Genomic DNA, 19,769 nt, shown 5'->3' on the forward strand with positions numbered 1-19,769 from the left:
TTCTGAGTGGGCTTCCGCCTCCTCACTTCCCTCCCCCAGCTCCTCACAAATAACTCCTTGGGGGCTGTGATGTAATATACCCCTGTATTCACATCCCACACACTAGTGTAATGATCTAGGTACCAGGTATGCCTTGTGAGGTATCATTTGAAAACTCATAACTTGCTGGTCAGAATTGTCCTGATAAAACACGTGTGGCAAGCTTTACGTGAAGTTATATGATTCCCCTGGTTGATGTTAAGAGTGCATGTTCAAAACTCATGTAGCACCAAACTAGTCAAACCAGCCTGTTTTGAACAAAGGAGTGTATGTTTGCTTTAATTTTCAATTAAGCAGTAAACAGAGTCATTAAGCAGGAAGGGAAAACAAAGGAAGCTCAAACAAATGAAAACAGACAGCAAGGAACATCCTTCCCATGAACATCCTTCCCTATTGGGTAGTGCTTACTGAGTTAAACTGAAGCCTTCTGTAGGAAAGAGGGAGGTAGGAAATGACCCAGGGAGGTTGACCCAGGGCACTCCAGAATGAAAGACATTGGACAGACCTCATAGGGCCCTGCGTCAGAACCCAGTAGCGTGGGAGGGCCTGGGATCTCCTGCCTCTCCCATTATGACCAGTAGGTGGAGTGACCACCAGAGACCGCCACCACTAGGTGGTGCACCCCGATCTGTCCACAGTGCCCTCTGAATATTAATTCATATTTACTGATAAATTTCACACGAGAAACTTCGTCAGTAAAAACCACTGCAAATACTTTTCCATGTATTCACAAAAAAAGGCTTAGTTGGCTGCTCAGGGAGTGTTTCACACCTCCAGCCCCCACTCACATTTTCCTTTTAATTATCCCTGTTTTACACCAGTGTATCTCTATGGACTGCAATGGAGTTATTCCTGATTTACACTGGTGGAAGTGAGAGAAGCATGAGAGCAGTGATGTCCAGTGCATTTGCAGACATACACGCATACAACTACAAACCCACCCAACTATATATGTACATACTATGTGTGATGTTACAACCCATATTCTTTATGGAAATATGCTTATGATATGGATATGGCATAACTGAGATATACTTTATGCATGATGGGTCTTGTAAGGTATCATCAGAAAGGTTATAATTTACTGAATGTGATTATCCAATTTGTATGCCTATGTAACCCCCACACCTCCTTGGTGTGGTGCTCTGTCCCATCTAGTGGCACCAAGACCACTTACAGAGAGAGTTAAATGAGTCTGCTCTACAGTCTTAATTAAGAGCCAGTTTGCTTTTAGCTCATGCAGTAGAGGCTCATGCACTAAGCTCCAGAGGCCCCAGGTTCAATCCTGCTCACTGACAACTGGAGTCTGTGGGTATTACAAATGGGGGCTTGTCTGGGATTTCAACTGGGAAGTCTCTGAAGCTCAGGACACTCTACCTCAGCTTGGGGAAATATGTAACCCACACACCTTCTGGGTGTGGTGTTCTGTCCCATCTAGTGGCACCGAGACCACTTAGAGAGAGAGAAATAAAATGAGTCTGCTCTTAGCTAAGAGGCAGTTGGGTTTTAGCTCATGCGGTAGAGGCTTATGCTTTAAGCTCTAGAGGCCCCAGGTTCGATCCCGCCCGCTGATGACCAGGGTTTGTCAGCATTACTGACAATGACTATCATTTCTGTATCTAAAGTTAGGAATATTGACTATGTAACAATTACAACAGTGTGTGTATTTGAGAGACACCCACCAGACAACAGGCCATCAGCTTTGATGGGCCATTAGGAAGAAACAATAAGACTTTGAAGATACTAATCTCTCTCCTTCCTGAGAGTCCTGGGATGTAGCTGTGACACTACTAGGTCAGGTGGTCCTCTCACCTGGTACTGAACCCCATCTTGGACTTCTAGTAATTTTCCACTAAAAGGACGAGAGGTCAAGACTAGAAACAAAAGATTCCCGCCTTATGTAAATTTTATTTAAGGCTGAGGAGTAAGGCAAACAGGCAAACTCTTCTCCATTGCCTTCCTGCCCAAGAAGAAAGTCTGCTGAAAGTACCTGAAGAGACAAAGGAACTCTGGGGTGGGAAAGGCAAGGGCTGAGTCCAGACTAAGACAGGAGTCTAGTCTGTACAGAGCAATAACTGGAACTCTAAGCTACAGAAACTCTGCAACTTGTCTAAAACAACATTTAGGGTGAGAACTTACTTCTTGAAACCAGTCTCTTTAAGATCTTAAGCTTAGTATGCGTGTTTTGTTTTATTGGCTTGGTAATCTGCTTTGTTCTCTTTGCTATCCCTTATAATCACTTAAAATCTGCCTTTTATAGTTAATAAACTTGGTTTTGTTTATTATTAAACCCAGTTTGTGCAATTTCTAACTGGGGGGGGGGGCGCAAGAAGTTGTGCAAGAAGTTTCTGATGATACCTTTCTCCACATTGAGGGAGGGGGCAAATTTATGAGCTTACGTTGTATAGATTTCTCTACAGCACAAAACAATATTATTTTGGGTGTACTTTCCAGAGGGAACCTGCACTTGGGTGCTGGGCAATTTCCTAGCTGAGCCTTCTCATAGACAGCTGTTTACAGACTCTGTGTGATTCTATAGCTGGTGCATCCCTACCTGTGTGTGTGTGTGCTGCCAGAAGCCGGAGAGCCTGATTCAGCAAAACAGGAAGAGGGAGCCCAGGCTAGTGAAGCAGGTGGGCTCAGTGAAATCCCAGTACATCAGGTCGCATCCCTAACCCGTCACCCTATGCATATTTGTACACAAGCACATGGAGAGGTGCACGCAACTATACAACCAGAAACACACTCACTGCTATAACCCTATGCAGCAAATACAAACACATGTAACTGTAAACACCATTGTATATAAACACACACATGCACAGAAGCACACTCACCCAGTAACACATGCATAATCTCTCTCTCTCTTTCACACACAAATACACACACACACACACATTGTTATCTATCTGTGTCAGAAGTCCTGAGTTCTTTTGGCTATCTCTCCAGCCTTTTGGACTGTTCATTAAATGTTGTTCTTTCAGTTCCTATTCCTGGTCACTGAAGCGTCAGGCTCAAAGGGCACTTCCTCCTTTCTGCTCCATGTGTTACCTGGGACGTAAGGGAGGTGAAGTGAGGCATATCTCAGACTTCGATATAGGGACACCATAAGAGGCATCTCAGACACATAGAGGGAACTGGTCAACTGCACTAAAAAGTGTGTGGAGCTTTGATGATCTCTAGTAAGGGATGGGAGAATCTCCCCTAAACCTCGAGGGAGGTTTCATTGTGTGTATGTTTGTGAGTGTAATAGAGAGAGACATTGTGGGGAATTGAAGAGATGAGGAGAGGCACACACAGACATATAGAGAAGGGAAAAGTTTCACTTGGATCTTGTAGTTTGTTTTTCAGCCATAGCTTCCTTGGCAAATGCACTTCAAAACACCAGGCCCTACAGCACCTGTAGCTGCAACAGCTGGAAATGGAGTTGCTCTGGGCCTCCTGCTCTTTTCTCCACATCACCTTCTGCTGGGAGAGGCCAGGAATGGAATAACTGGGAGCTCCCTAAACACAGCATCTGTCTGGTCGAAGAGCCTAGGTTTACAATAGCAGGGAAAATTCTCTGCAAGGATTTGCTGTCCTTGCCCAGTGCTGTGTCTTCTCTGTATAAATGCATGTTAAAGTCTGCATTTATGTGATGATGTGGGATGAGAGCAGCCTTCTATGATCTAGCAAAGAAAGGCAATATAGGGAGTATGAGGACCAGGTGAGGGCCTAGAGGAAAATTATGGGCTTGAAAAGCTAAAGTTTGGAATGTCAGTTCATTTTAAGAGTGATCACCAGACTCTTCCTCCTCCCACTTAATGAACTCTTAGAACAGTTTGTGGTGTCATACATTGGACCATTCTTATGTTAGCACCAATTAGGATTTATTAAGCAGTGCCACATGAATTACGTTTTGAAAATGAACAGACAAACAAAGGCAGTGCTTCCTTCGATTATAGATATTTTATTCAAATATTAAGTTGACAAAAGACAGAGAAAGTAAAACCTAGAAATCTACCAAGAGAAAAATAATTCAAACAAATAACCCAAGAGAATAAATCCTCTCTAAGATCGCTATATATGTAAATGAATAATGAGTTAGTTCCTTATAAACTGCATTACACAAAGCAAAGCATATAGAGTTATGTTCATTTGGTGAAACAGCATTGGCTACAGAATAAGAAAGATACTTTTGTGTTAACTGTGATGGAATAAACCTGTACACTGAGTCACAGGTGTTAACATGACCCAGTCATTGTACAACATTAAACATGTAAACATGATTCACTTTTCAAAAGGCTACAAGCTGAACCAATGGGAAGGAAATGGCTACGAGTAACTAAATCAAATGGAAATGATTAAACATCCTAGTGTCCTATCAACATCCCTCCCCCATGATGGCTGGTTCAATACACTTCCAGAGACTGGTTGGCTGCCCAGGCCAGGATACTGGCGGCGATCAGGGATTGGCTGATGTGAGTGCTCTTTTCTGTTCCTCATCTTCTACACATAGGCTGAAAACTGGAGTCTGGTTCTCACCTGCTGAAATCTCTAAGCAAGAGGGAATGTTCTGGTGAGAAAAGCAACAGCTGAAGTTAATTTCTTTTCGGGAGGTTGGCAGCTTAACATTTGCACTCTAGACTCACTCTGGGATTTAATGGACAGGGGAGGAACTCCCTGTAACAGCAATCACCTATAATATTCATTGCTTCAAATCTCATTCAGAACCAGGGCAAATTACAAAGGGGTTCTCAGGCATGTTTCATGGTCACAGGGACTCATCTTTAGATCTGGTTGGGAGTATTCCAGCTAAACGGTTATTCATCAGAAAATGCTGATTCGTCAAATCCAAAACATTTTGTGGAAACATATCGGTTGTGAAGAAACTTTTGTTGGGAAAGTCTCTTAGGACTACCATGGGAAAAGAAAAAAAAAGGGGGGGAGGGATGGGGCTGGAGAGGGAGACCGCGACCCCACCCCAGAATAGCCAATGGCCTGGTGGTTTAGACATTCCCCTGGGATATGAGGTACTCAGGTTCAAGTCCGTGCTATGTCTCATTCAGGATCGGGGATTTGAACCTAAGGCCGAGATTACACCTAAAACTGTGAAAAATTTCATAACATGTTTGATGTGCTCAAGTGAAACTATCCCCCTTTATACTTGAAACAACATAGCTACTGCCTCTCGAGGGGGTAAATTTACCACAGCAACAGAAACCCCTCTTCCGTCACCATAGTGTCTATGCTACAGAGCTACAGCGACGTATTTGCAATACCGCCACTGCATCGCTTGTAGTGTAGACATAGCCTGGTATCCCAGAGGAGTGTGTGAGTGCCCTACACACCGGGCTGGTGGCTACTCTCGGGAGGCTGCTCTCACTCACTCTCTTCCACCTCCTTGTGGTTTTCACACAAAAACTGAAAAGGTCTCGGGTTTGTTCCAATGCAGACTGAAAACACATCTCGGAATTTCCCATGGGATGGAAATACCATTTATTGGCCAGCTCTTCCCTTCACGCCCTGACTGTGTGTTACAGATCACCCTGCGACACGGGTGATTTGGAAAGGGGAGAGACTTCAGGGGAGTTCAAGAAACATTCAGTGGCCCCGTTACTGGGAGGGAATACATAAACCGCATCATAGGTGCCGAATTCTACTGGCACCGGTGGGTGGTCGATCCCCCTCTGCCCCCAGCCCCATCCCGACTCCACCCCTACCCTGCCCCTCCCACCCCCATTCCAACCCCTTCCCCAAAGTCTCTGCCCACTCCCTGCCCCATTCGACTCCTTCCCCAAATCCCCCGCCCCGGCCTCACCTCTTCCCTACCTCCTCCCCTGAGCGCACCACGTTCCCGCTCCTCCCCCCTTAGCTTGCTACAGCTGTTTGGCGACAGCAAGCACTGGGAGGTAGGTGGAGGAGCAGGGATGCGGCGTGCTCAGGGGAGGAGGCGGAGGCAGAGGAGGTGAGGTGGGGCGAGGTGGGGCAGGGTGGGGAGATTGGCTGCCGGTGGGTGCAGAGCACCCATGAATTTTTCCCCATGGGTGCTCCAACCGCGGAGCACCCACGGTGTCGGCGCCCATGAACCCCATCCAGACATTGGCAAGGAAAGCTCTGGTTGGGGGATGGAGGGCTGTTGCTGACAACAGTTTTGCAAGTGTCGATGGGCCCTGAGAGAAGGATGTGCGGTGTAGAGTTGGAAGCTGTGTCTGCAACGGAGGGTCAGGAAGAAGGGTCTCTAGATCGAGGACGGGATGTAAGGGAAGAGAAGAACTGGGGGGTTTCTCTGTCTGGAACTTGTCTAGCCATGCTCTAGAACTCGCTTTGTACTTGGGCTGAGGAAAAACCCTGTTGTTTTTGTCCCTGAAAGGGACAGGACACTATTTACATGTATGCTGTTTTGCAGTAAAGCAAACCACAGAGGTGTTTAAACTCCACCAAGGTGTGAAGAGCCTTTTTTCTCCTCCAACCAACCAGCCCTTTGATCTCCTCAGGCGCTGAGAGTTTTCCAAGAAACTTTTAGTGTCCCCATGAGCTCATGTGGGAGTCACCGTGTGTTACAGCTCAGCTCTTGGAATCACTGAGCTTTCCAAGGAGGTCAAGGAACTGTTCCGCTCAGACACGGTTCTGCATGTGACTGTGGATCATTTCGGCATGCAGTATCCCCCTCCCTACAGTTCTACTGACCTGAAGGATGGACTGGAGTTCGAGAGAATATAGCATTATCCATGGAGCGAAGTGCCTGGGCCAATAATCATCTTTATACTTGTCCTCATCATCGACAAATGTTTTCCAACAGTAGCTATAAACTGGGAAAATGGAACAAATCAGTCACGTGGCGAAGGAGGTATCAGTGGACTCAGTATACACAAAGGTCAGTCAATCTCAAGGGAGCAAGACTAATTTGAGCCATGCAGAAAGAATCAGGGCTGGATTAAACTTTTGTGGGCCTGGCAGCAAACATATCTGTTGGCCCCCATGGAGGCAAAGGAGCATGGAGTGGGGAGGTCGGTCTCCAGAGCAAGGGGCCAGCCAGGAGCAATGGGGCTTAGCATGGTGGGGCCAGCCCCGCTCCACCTAGCCCAGTGCAAGGGCACTGTACACAAACCGGCAGTTGCCAGGCGCTCACTGGCCTGCCCAGCCCTGTGCTGCCAGCGTGCCCCTTCCCCTTGGGGGTGGGCCCATGCCGTGCCACACAGCCCCTGACTGCCTATGCCCAGCGTCCCCTGGACCTGCTATGCCCAGCAGCCTCCCACACAGACCCTTCACCACAAATCACAGTGGCCTGCACACCAGCACCCCTGCCCAGCACCCCCCCACACACAGCCACACCACTACTGCCCAATGCACTTCCCCACAGCCCACCACCACAACTACACAGCACCCCATTCAGACCCCCCACTGCCCAGTATCCCTACACACAGACCTTCCCCACCGCCCCCCAACGGACCCCCAACTGGCCAGCAGCCCCCCCCCATATACCTCCAGAGACCCACTCCCTCACACCCTGCCCCCTGGCCACACTCACCGGTCCTGCTGGAAGGTGACAGCATCTGCCAGGCTGAGCTGGCAGCACGGCCGGGGCCGGTCCAGTGCCAGGGTGGGGAATCACTCCGGCCTTTCAGGACTGGCGCAATTAGCCAGGTCAGGGTCTGCCCCCGCCCTGGCCAGACTCCCTCAGGACTCACTTGCCCGGAGATAGGGTGACCATACATCCCCGTTTGGCCGGGGCAGTTCCCTTTTTAAGCTATGTCCTGGCCATCCTGACTTTTTTGACAAAAACTGGCATTTATCCCGTTTGCTTTGGCAAGAGCAATTGAACAAATGCCCAAAAAAGTCCCTAGAGGGGCGTGGAGGAATGTGTGTGAGGGGGGTGGTGACAAGAGGTGTCAGGCAACAGGACTTGGGGGGTCAACCCCAGCCAGAATGGATCTGGGGGGAGGGGTTAGGGGCCAGCCCCAGCCCCTGGCAGCTGTGTGGGGAGGGTGTCAGCCCCTGTCCTGGCAGCAGCATGCAGAGCTCGGGGAGTGGGGGGGGTCAGCCCCTGGCTGCGGTGTGGGGAGCTGTGGGGGACGGGTCAGCCACAGTGGGGGATTTAGAGTTAGTGGGGCCCTGTGCTCAGCTTCATTTTTGGGGCCCCTCCTTGGGACCCAGCCAAGAAAAAGGACATTCTCTCTTATCTCCTCCCTGCCCCCGTTTTTCATTCTTTTTTCTTCATCCTCCTCCTATAAGTAATAGCAAGTAAATGAAAATAAAGTGAGGTACCTTGATTGTTTTTGTAGTCTAACTTATTTTTCCACAGGCCACTTGAAAATTGCTGGGGATCTTGGCAGACCACTTAATGATCTTTCCAAATATTGTTTGTACCGTTAGCTAACTATTGTAAAGTTCTTTGGATGAGAGCGCTTTATAAAAAATAATGTAAAAAAACATTGGGGTGCGGGGTCTGGCCAGGACTTAGGGTGTGGGAGGGGGCTCAGGGCTGGGGGTGCCGGGTCTGGGAGGGAGTTAGGGTACAGGAGCGGGCTGGGGGTTGGGGTGCAGGGTCTGTCTAGGAGTTAGGGTGAGGGAGGGGGCTCAGGGTTGGGACAGAAGGTTGGGGTGTGGAGCGCTTACCTGGGGCAGCTCCCATTTGGTACGAGGGGTGCAGGTGGGGATGTGGGGGGGGGTGCAGTAGTCAGGGAGGGCAGGGGGCTGAGGGCTGCGTGGAGGGCGGGGTGGGGGGGTTGCAGGAGTCAGGGAGGTCAGGTGGCTGGGGTTGTATGAGGGGGTGCAGGAGTCATGGCTGGGAGTGTGTGAGGGGGGTGCAGGAGTCAGGGCAGAGGGCTGAGGGTATGGGCTGGGTTTGTGGGGGTGCTCCCAGTCCCCTGCCCTGAGCAGCTCACGGCAGCAGGCTGTGGGGGAGTATGTGTAGGGGAGTGCCGGGGCCCTGCCTTTGCTCCGCCCTGCCCCGATTCCACCCCCTTCCCCAGGGCCCCTCCCCGCCCCTGCCTCTTCTCCGCCTCCTCCCCTGAGTGCGCTACGGCCCCACTCCTCCCCCTCCCTTGCACCGGCAAACAGCTGTTCAGCAGCAGGGGAAGTGCTGGGAGGGAGAGGGGTGGAAACACGGTGCACTCGAGGGAAGAGGTGGGGGAGGGAGGAGCTTGGCTGCCGGTGGATGCGGTCAGAGCCTGCCCTGTAGCAGGAGCCCCAGGAGACAGCAGGACCAAGCTTCTGCCCTCGCAGGAGAGAGCAGTGGGCAGGAGGTGGAGAAGAGCTGGCGGGGCCTTACCGCAGCCCAAGCAGAGAGGGCTGGGGCCCCTTTGGAGCCTGGGCCTGGCGCCATGGCACCATGGTAAACCCGGTACCGTGCAGAATGCTTCTGCTAGGTCACCCTTAGGCTGGACCAGCTGAGGAGACTACAGCACTTGGGCCTCATGTTCTCCAGGACTTTTCCATCTTTCTGTCCAGGGAAGGTCTCATTAAACCAGCCTTGCAACATTTCATTCACTTATTCACCTGGGACAAGTCATTTATGTATTGAGGGGAGAGTAAAATATCATCTATTTCTTCTTGATTAGTAGCAGCAGCAGGACACTCTCCGTGGGTGAGCTGATTTTACTCTGGGGGTAGATTAGAAAAAAGCTGCAAAGACATCCCCGTTACATTTAAATACAATACTGTGTTCTCAAATGAAAGTGAAAGATGGGAGATGGACTGCGCCGGGAAGGAGGCTGGTGTTCTCTGTTTATTCCCTGACTAGAACCCTAGAGACAGTGGCAGTGTCATACCAGCTTCACCCACACACACGGCTCACCAGTGTGCCTCAGCTCTGAGTTCCCGCCCCTAGCAGGAAAAGGGGCCTTGACTCTTCATGGCTCATTTATGCCTCAGCCTCTCTGCTGGGACAAGGGGATCAGCAAGTGCCAGCAGGGATGGAGATTTTAGTGATTTTTATCTGAACTGCTAGGAACTGGACTGCAAACACCAGCACATTTCACATAGGTCAAAAAATGGCTGTCAGCCACTGCATTTTGATCACTGACACTCAAGTCTGAAACCAGAGACCTAAAGGGGAAAAGCTCTGTATCCCACTGCACTATCCCCCCAAGACTTGGAGCCACTGACCTAGAAGGGAAAAGATTCCATAGTCCATTCAACAACCTCAGTGGAGCCATCTGTGACCAGGGCTGAATTGGAACTAGTGATCTAGAGGGAAAATGCCCCATGTCCCATCTCTATCCCATCTAGTCCACATAACTCCATGAGTCATTACCTGGGAGGTCCATGACTCGGATGGACACTCCGATATTCATCAGGCTCCGTAGACCCTGACGATTGTTTTCCTCTTTGTGCAAGTAGATCCGTGCTACATAAATAACTAGATTCACATTAGGCTGTTCCTTCAGGAAACCCCTGATTGCCCTGCAGCAGTCTCCACAGGGACTCCAGGACATGTACCAGGTGATGGAGCAGTGGTCAGAAGGATCAGATCTTTGCTTTTTAAAGACATCTTCCAGGAAGTAGATTTCAGCATGCTCTGAGAGGGTGTTATGGCAACAGTTCTGCCAGGACCTTTTGCTACTGCTCCATTTTATTTCATAGAGCAGGTAAGTCTCATTGGGAAGGACACTTGGGTCATAATTCTCCATAAATGCCTCCTGGGATATCTTCCCCCTGAAACATGAAAGAGATCCCAAGGATTCACTGACTGCAGCTTTATCACTAAGAGCTTGCTAGTCAAAAAAAAGTTCAAAGTGAGAGCAACGGAGTAGAGGGAGAGACAGATGGAAAGGGGAAATCACAGAAGGATAGAGGGAGACACAGAGAGAGCATTTGGGGAAAAGAGACAGAGGCAGGGAAAAAGGAGAGTTAAATCTGGTATCACACTTATGAGCGGGGAAGGAGATCTAACTCTTTCCAGCTCCCACTTTGCCTGTAATCTTGGGAAAATGTGGGCATGGTCTTTCATTCTCACCCCTGCCTGATGCCTCTGGATACATGATCTGTGGGAAAGAGAATAGAGTCACCTGGTGCACAGAGAGAGACATAGGGAAGGCAGACAAACTGAGGTGCCTCCAATGCCTCCTCCCCAAGACCACATGGCCTACAATTGTTCATTCTCAATGGACAATTCCTATACAATACTGCTTAGGAAAGAAACTCCCTGGTAAGGTGCAGTGTCCTGAGGAGAGTGGGGGGTGAGAAAGGTTCTTCCTGGCCCCATATATGGCCATTAATTTAACCATGTATGTGGGGGGGAGAATGCCCATTTCTTGCCATGGAACAGTGAAATAATAATTATTACACATTCATAGAATCTCAGGGTTGGAAGGGACCTCAGGAGGTCATCTAGTCTAACCCACTGGCTCAAAGCAGGACCAATCCCCAATTTTTGCCCCAGATCCTTAAATGACTCCCTCAAGGATTGAACTCACAACCCTGGGTTTAGCAGGCCAATGCTCAAACCACTGAGCTATCCCTCTGCCCAAATTATTATTAATTATTATTATATCTAGTACATGTGCATAGCTCATTAAAATCAATCAGACTCAGGCCAGCTGTTCCCATTTATAAGTGTAAGACCCTACCAATATTTAATGAACTGTTATTTCCTTTCTTTTTATTTTAAATGTGGATTGTCCCATATATGTATTTGAATATAAAATTAATAATCATTATTAATTTAATTTTTTTTAACTGGAGATTTTTCAGGATATATATTCAGGTTATTTCTATTCTGGAAAAAAAATAAGAGTCCCTTGTTATTTGCACTGAGAACCTGGAAAGCAAAACTAGATAAACAGGGCTCAGGACCATTGAGAACAAATATTTAAAAATCTAGGAGACACTGAAAATGTTCATTTCCTCCTAATCATCGGGAGTTAACATTTAATAAAAACAAAACAAAACCCGTGTCATTAAAATTCCTTGATCAGCAGTTTCTTTGTGCGCTGGTTTCAGGACACTTTACATTTTCAACTCAAATCTGAGAGCCCACACAGGGGCCCACAGAGAATTTCGAAACATGCTCAGCCACGCACAGACACACACTCAGCTCGGGCCTGATCCAAAGCCCACTGAAACTGTGAAAAGCCTCCCCTTGACGTCGATGGACTTTGGATCAGGGCCAAAAGGTATGCCTATGAGCAGAGACCGGAGTGGGGGTTTTGCACCAATATCACTATTTAGTGACACTGGTGCAGGTTTTTTTAATATAGGTAAACCCAGACAGACAGACACAAACATATATGTAAAAAGAAAAGGAGTACTAACAAATTGGTTAGTCTCTAAGGTGCCACAAGTCCTCCTTTTCTTTTTGCGAATACAGACTAACACGGCTGCTACTCTGAAACCAAACATATATGTGTAGACACACACAAAAATCAGACCTGTCTGAGGAAAGATGGACCCCATGGGATGTACTAATTACAAAGAAAAACCATTGCTTTACCTCTGATAAAACCAGTATGTCTATCTGCTATAACTTGGAACCTAGAGCGCCTCTGCTCTATTGTATTCTCTCACCTTTTGTCTTTGTAAGAAATACCTGTTTAGTACTGATGTAAGAAAGCCATTTTACTGTCAGTGATTTTGTCTGTCTTTACTGACAGGTTAGTAACTAAATACACTATATGTTTATAAATACACTCAGAGAGCTAAACAAACCAGAGTTAGCTATTAAATAGACATATCTTATATACATAGATCAACAGTTATACAGATACACATACATATATATGCCCCTAAATTCATATAGGCATGAACACACATAAATGTACACATATACTGTATAGACATAAAAACACAAATGCACAGATATATGTATATACTTGCAAACCTGTACACAGACATATGCACAACTGCTCCATCTTTACCTCCATTCCAGCCAGCAGCCATGGCTTTCTCTCACAATAGCCTCCGAGGCTATCTTGTGTTACTATTGCACTTTTGAGTTTCTATTCCTGAGAAGAAGAAACCTAAGAGATTAGCGAAACCAGCCAGTGATTGGTGATTCAGCTCTGGGAGGTGAGGCTCTGAGTGATGTGGGGGATGGACCTCAGCACTGATGCAAAATTGTGCTTAATGAAACTATTTTAATGTATTCTTGTTGTGTTAGGTTGTTACAAACTTGGCTGTTACATGGGGCTTGGAGAATAATAGCTTCTCTGTTGATATTTGAGTTGCTTGTTTTATTAAATGAAGTGTTCAGGCTAATCCAAGAAACTCCTAGGAAATGCCTGCTTTCTCCCAGTAAGACACAGGCACAAAAAGCTGGAAGGGGTTGTCTCTCCTCGTAAAGGAGTGTGAAGAAATTCTTTTTCTTGGCTGAGCCAGAAGCCTCTTCTTTTAACCCTTCTTCTCCCTTTCTAGAGCAAAACGTCAGTTCTAAGCTCACACAAGGAATTCCAGCAGTATTCCTATCAAAAACTGATTCTGCGGTTAAACACTCTGAAGTCTTTGTGTCATTAAGAATCCATGTGACTAACACAGTGGGAGTCATGTCCCTGAATGGGCATCAAGAGAGACAGTTATTAAGATGTGGCCCCTCCATTTCTCGTTTCTCTAGACTATAAAATGTAGTAATTTTGGAAATACATGTACTTGTTGCTCACGACTTGAAACAGCCCTTTCAGCTCGCAGTGACAAATTGGAGTTACCACAGGCACCCAGAGGTGTGGCAGAAATGGAAGGGAGATAGGCAATATTTAGTGCAGGGGAAGAAATATATCCTTTGCCACAATACTGGCATTGCTCCCTGCGTGGTAAGGCAGTGTAGGCCCAGAACTGCCCTTGAAATTCTCTCCCACCCCCCAGAACACACAGAGAGGAGGCAGCATGGAGGGCACTTATTTAGAGAGCAACCTGCAGAGGGCACTTGTCAGTTGGCCTAGGCAACTGGGCAGAGACTCTGTCATCTATAATTGGGACAGGGATCCTCCAGCAGCCTCTAGGGAGGTTTCTTTGTGTGACAGAAAGATATTCATGGGTGGGAGAAGCGAAAGAATTTACTTGAAATCCGTGGTTTGTTTTTTCAGGCACAACCTTGTTTCCTTTGACACTCTTCTCTGAGGATCATGGAGGATGACAATGGGTATGGGAGCAATATCCAGGAAAAAACCCAGTTCCTTGTCCCTGACATCAGCACAGTCACTGGTCACTGATTCCTGGTCACTAGGCTATCAGAGGGAAATATTAGAAAACCTTTCCCAACATCCCCACGTGGGTCTGAGTGATCTGTTTCCAGGGCTGATCTACAATACAGTCTGTGCCTGGTGACTTCATGACACTGTTGAACATTTCTTGGAGTCTCTCCCCTAAATTGTCCCTGTGTTCTGAGTGACTCAGGTCCTGGCTGAGCTAGAAGAAACAGGTAGTGTCCATTGGAGATATACTTGAAGTATATTGGAGATATACTTGAATAGTGCAGTTAAGTGCTGAAAATATGTAACCAGCACCTACTGTACCATAGTTTTCATGTGCAGTTTCTGAAAATGAAACAGGGAGATGCTGTGTGCATTACTGATAGAAACTGTCAATGCCCCTCTGGTGGAGGGCAAGATGACAGTATCTATCTATCGATCTATCATCACCATTGTATTTGTAGGTCTCTTTAAAAGCAATATTTAGGCCCTTGCTCTTTAAGCTGATCATTGCATCAGTTATCACCACCTCTCTCACCATCCTATTTTTGGAGATGATCAATGAGAAATTATTATGATTATTAATTAATTATTACATATTATTTTTATTACATTATTATTATTGTTGTTGTTACGATTATTATTATTATTATTATCATTACTGTCATCATCATCATAGCACTGTAGTTGTCCCTAATTTTAACGACAAAAGTGCTAGTGTAGACATAGCCTAAGCCAGCACAGGTTTGTGTTTGTTGCCTTTGCTCTGCAGAAGCTCTCTGTGGGCCGCCACCAGGCTCCATCCTGTCACTCCTTCTGTCCAGCGTGAGGCTGTGAAAAGAGACCGTGAAACAGTTTGGATGATGACACCATCAGTATGTGTCTGGAACTCATCATGACATTTCTTTTTAATCAGACCAGTGAGGTCTCTTCTTTCTCTCAGCATCTAGTGGAGACGGGGGTCTGGATGAGGCCCAGCTGGCTAAAGCTCAGCCCCGAGAAGACAGAAGTGATGCCGGGGGAAGCATCAAGAGAAAACAGTATGTCTGAATCTGCCCCTCTGGTGGAGAAGGCTTGCTTCCATTTTCTGTAAATAAGGTGTGTATTTGTGGGTTCTGTTGTATACTCAGCTAATTTTGGAAAATCAAGTAGCAGTTGTGCCCTAAATATTTTTTTTCATTCACATCTGGCTAGTTAGGGACATTTATAGGGACATTTAATGAGGAATACACCCAATCTCAATGCTGAAGAACAGGTGCTGTATGACACTTGGTTTTGGTCACCAAGAGCACATTTCATCCCCAGGAATTTAATCTATCAGTTTTCTTGGAGGGTGGCTTTCAGGGAGCTCCAATGCTGGGCAGCACACCCATAAATGGTCTGCAAAACTGAGCTGCTGTACTACAGTGAGACAACTACTGTACATTTCTCTTGACTCTTTCATCCAAAAAGATCCTAACCTGTGTAATGTACATATAGGAACCCTTCAGATGGCTCTATACACCAGCAGAGGTCACTTGTCTCCATAGTATACAGTGGAGCATAACTCTTTCAAGGCTGATGGGAAGCCTATAAGGGAAGTCTGCGTTGTGGTTAAGATATGACTCTGGGAATCAGAAATCCCTGTTGTGCCACTATAACTGAGTGACACTGTGGGTTTTGAATGACTCTGTGACTCAGTTTACCCATCTGTAAAATAAGAGTAATGACACTTACCTTTGTAAAGCACCGCGAGATCTGCAGGTGACATGAGCGAGTGTGATGCTGCCCGGAGGTACCCAGGTTTGTGAGGCACCTCACCACCACCGTCTCTTAGCATGAGGAAGCCCAGTCTGTGGCTGCCAGGGGCAGGTCCCAGCTCAGCTCAGACGGGCTCCACTGTCCCTCTGCAGGTCAGCAATTGGTACACACCAACCGCTGAGTCCTCCGAGCGTCTCCCTGGAGTGCCCAGTCCCTGATCCACTGGACACTCACAGAATTCCCAGATCTGCCATTCCCAAAGGAACAGTGCTGCACAGCTTACCAGCTACCCCATAGGCCACTACAGCTCCTTGTAGACACAGCACTTTGCTTTGGTTATAGAGAAAGCAAGCGTACGTGTATTTAACAAAGCCCAGAGATTGCAGTGATAGGAAGCAGAAATATTGGAACCAAAGGGTTACAGATCAAATAAAATCATAACACACATTCAAGAGCCTAAAGCAAACTAACAAGATGCCCTTCTGGGTGACCTGCCTTTAACTTCAAGGCTTTAAGAACATAACTGCCTTTATCGGTACACAGCTCCTTCCATATTAGTGGCACATACATTTCACAAGGATTATGATGAGCGGTGTGACTCAGTAGAGACCCTTACATGACATTCTTTGGTGAACTGAGATGTAAATACCAGACCCAGGGGATTCCTTGCACCCTTATGCCCCCCTGTGCCCTCTGCCAGTTGGCACCACGAGATACCTGGGTCAGAGCTAGGCCCTCTGGAGGAAGTTAATGTATTGTAAAATGTATTACCACTGGCCTCAAAGTTCTGAGTGAGCTTCCGCCTCCTCACTTCCCTCCCCCAGCTCTCGCAGACACTGAGAGAGGGCTCACAGCTGATAATCACTAGCAGAGAGAGGCATTTCCCTGCAGCCCAGACTTAGGCACCTATCTCCGAGAGAGGGGCAGGGCATAGCACCTTGATCCCCCTCTTTGGCATCCCCCATTGGCTAGCTTAGACATCTCTCCCCATAACATGCTGGTTTTGGGAATCACAGACTAAGGTGCCTGTCTCTCCTCTTCATTGTATAGGAAACCTAGGTGCCTAACTCAGGCTTGGTGAATCACAGTGTGTTCCTGTGATTTTCTAGGAACCTAAAAGTTAGGTGTTGTGATGCTCAGCGTACCTCTGTGAATCTAGGCTGACTCAGGGGACCCTTAATGCCAGTGCAGTGCTGGTTTCTGTGAGGAAAATGATGTTTGCTCATTACAAAGACATGTCCTTGTTATAACCAATGACATAGAAGTGAAAGGCTCCATAGTGCAGTCCCCCAGACCACTTCATTCTTTCAGTCTCCTTGGAAACTAAATGAACAGTTACCTGAGAAGACCATGACTCTAATGGTGGTTCCATTCATCAAGGTCACAAAGACCTTGACGGTTGTTTCTGTCTTCATGCCTAAAGAGCCATACAACATGAATTTCTAAGTTCAAAATATGTCTTCAGGAACTCTACCACAGATCGGGAGCATTCCCAGCAAGGCCTCCAGGAGAGGAGCCAGGTGATGGAGCAGTGGGGCAAGGACTGAGAGATCTTCCCTTGAAGGCTGGTTCCAGGAAGTTGATTTCAGCATGCTGTGTGCAGGTGTTTTGGCACCAGTTTCTCTGTATCTTGGTGCTGCTGCCCCAGCTGTTTTCATGGAGCAAATAAGTCACCCTGGAACGTGCACTCGGGTCATAAACCTTCTTGATACACCTTTGGTTGTATCTTCCACCTGAAACATGAAAAATAGTCTAGTGAGTCACTGAGAAAATGTTCTGTCCACCAATGGCATTTTCACTAGCCCTTTCCCACATAGCTAAATCCAGGGACTAAAGAGAGAGACGGAGACCCACAGAGAGAGAGAGAGAGAGACACCGAGAGAGAGAGACAGATTTGGAATAAAAGTGAATGAGGAAGGCTATCTGGAGTCTTCCATCCCCCACTCTTTCTGGAACCCTTAATGGGATTGGTCAGGTTTAGGGATATAGAATTGTCATTCTCACCTCTACATGGCATCTTCAGCCAAGTGACCTATTAGAAAAGATCATTAGAAAGTCATCTATTGTGTGATGGCAGAAACAGAGGGGAAGAACAAAGGTCCCACAACTTTGCCTTTTTGTGATCAGATAAATCAGTTGCATGGTTCTAACAGATGACCTATGTGCAATGCTGCTAAATAGAATGTACCTCTGACATACAATCTGATATACTCCTTAGGGAAGGGGAAATAATTCTTATCTCCAGTTCTGGTAATCAGTTTAATCCTGTATGTTAAGCCTCTAGTGAAGTATCTAATCCTCTTTATAACCAGGGATGCAGTTAGGCTCAATTTCTCAAAGATATTTGGGCACTTCACTCTGATGGAAATCAGTGGGAGTTAGCTGTCTAAATACCTTTGAGAATTTGGGCCTTGTTGTCCAAGGAACTATCTGTTGTTATTTTTACTTTAATCCCCAGAGAGTGGATTCTGTTAAAGATATACCTGAATATTAATTGTGTAATTAATGATTAGCTCTGACTGCCATGGGCTGTGATCCTCATCCAGGTGGTTGCCAAAGCTCTATCCACTGTAACACTGAGGAAGCACAATTGAAAGAAGGGGCAGAGCTGGTGCTTTCCATCTCATGGAGGAAAATGAGGACCTCCCATGACTGGGTACTCTGTCAGACATGACTTGTATCGTTTGATGTTACCGCATTCTGCTTTTTGGTGGCTTAATATTTCTTTTTCTGCTTTACAAATTATATCAGTTTTTGCAGTTGACATTTTAACCTCATCACACAGAAACACCGATGAAAGCATCTCCCCAATACGGTCATAATGAAATGTATCATATGATCACATCTAATAGAAAGGGGAAAGCCCTAATAGATCATCCATTTCATCTCCTTGGGGCAGTGCAGGATTACTCTCCACTACTCATAACTTTCTTGGTAACTTGATTTGCAGGGAATGGAGAGCAAAGCATTGCAGAGGGCTTGCCACTCAGTCTTATTTCCTTGAATATGCAAATCCTTCATCTCAGTTTAAATGCTCAATCTGTCCTATGCTAGAAATAAACTCTTCCCAGCTGCGACCAATAGGGGAAACAAGGCCTGCTATGAAAGGGGAGAGCTCAGCAAGGGATGTGAGGCAGAAAGGTCTGGGACAGTGAAGGGGTAATAGCGCTGTACCAGGCTGTCTCTAGACACACAGCCCAAAGAGGCTGAAGCAGACCAACTGGCCTAAAGAAAGGCCAGGGGCCAAACAGAAAAAGCCAGTCGGGGGCAGTAGGGAACCTTTGAAAGACCACATCAAGGACTGGTGACACACACAGAAGCACACCAACACAGTAACACAGGTCTCTCTCTCTCTCTCTTTTTCTCTCACACACATGCACGCGCATGAGTGCATTGTTATCTGTCTCTGTGTCAGAAGCCATGAATTCCTTTGGCTAACTTGGACTGTTTATTAAATGCTGTTTTTTGAGTTCCTATTCCTGGTCACTGAAATGTCAGGGCTCAAAGGACACTGCCTCCTTTCTGCCCAGGGTGTTAACTGGGATGTAAGGGAGGAGAAATTAGAAATACATCAGACTTCGATACAGGGAAGCCTTAGGAGGCACCTTGGATGCACAAAGGGCACTGGTCAGCTGCTCTACAAACTACATGGAGCTTTAATAATCTGTAGTTAGGGATGAGGGACTCTTCCAGAAATCTCTAGGCAGGTTTTGTGTGTGTGTGTGTGTGTGTGTGAAAGAGAGAGAAAGAGAGAAAATACCATTCACAGTGTTGTACCAATAAAATAAAACCCAGCAGGATCTTATTAAAGGGGAAAAGGCAAAATACCACATTTATTGTGAATACAGAAAGAATCATAGTAAGCAGTTAGTTATAGTTATAACA

General features: G+C 46.8%; 1 protein-coding gene across 1 annotated transcript in view; it reads right to left on the reverse strand.

Moving 5' to 3' along the window:
- Window positions 1–3,968: 3,968 nt before the first annotated feature.
- LOC119567405 overlaps window positions 3,969–19,769 on the reverse strand; it is a 50,768-nt gene continuing 34,967 nt past the window's right edge. Inside the window, exons 6-10 of the mRNA XM_037912864.2 lie at window positions 17,224–17,301; window positions 10,979–11,147; window positions 10,277–10,677; window positions 6,709–6,830; window positions 3,969–4,594 (exon numbers count right to left, since the gene is read on the reverse strand). Of these exons, the coding sequence (XP_037768792.2) occupies window positions 4,484–4,594; window positions 6,709–6,830; window positions 10,277–10,677; window positions 10,979–11,147; window positions 17,224–17,301 (881 nt within the window). The 3' untranslated portion in view covers window positions 3,969–4,483. The remainder of the gene's footprint in view (window positions 4,595–6,708; window positions 6,831–10,276; window positions 10,678–10,978; window positions 11,148–17,223; window positions 17,302–19,769) is intronic.

Source organism: Chelonia mydas, chromosome 1, assembly GCF_015237465.2.
Source record: "Chelonia mydas isolate rCheMyd1 chromosome 1, rCheMyd1.pri.v2, whole genome shotgun sequence".
Classification (NCBI taxonomy): domain Eukaryota; kingdom Metazoa; phylum Chordata; order Testudines; family Cheloniidae; genus Chelonia; species Chelonia mydas.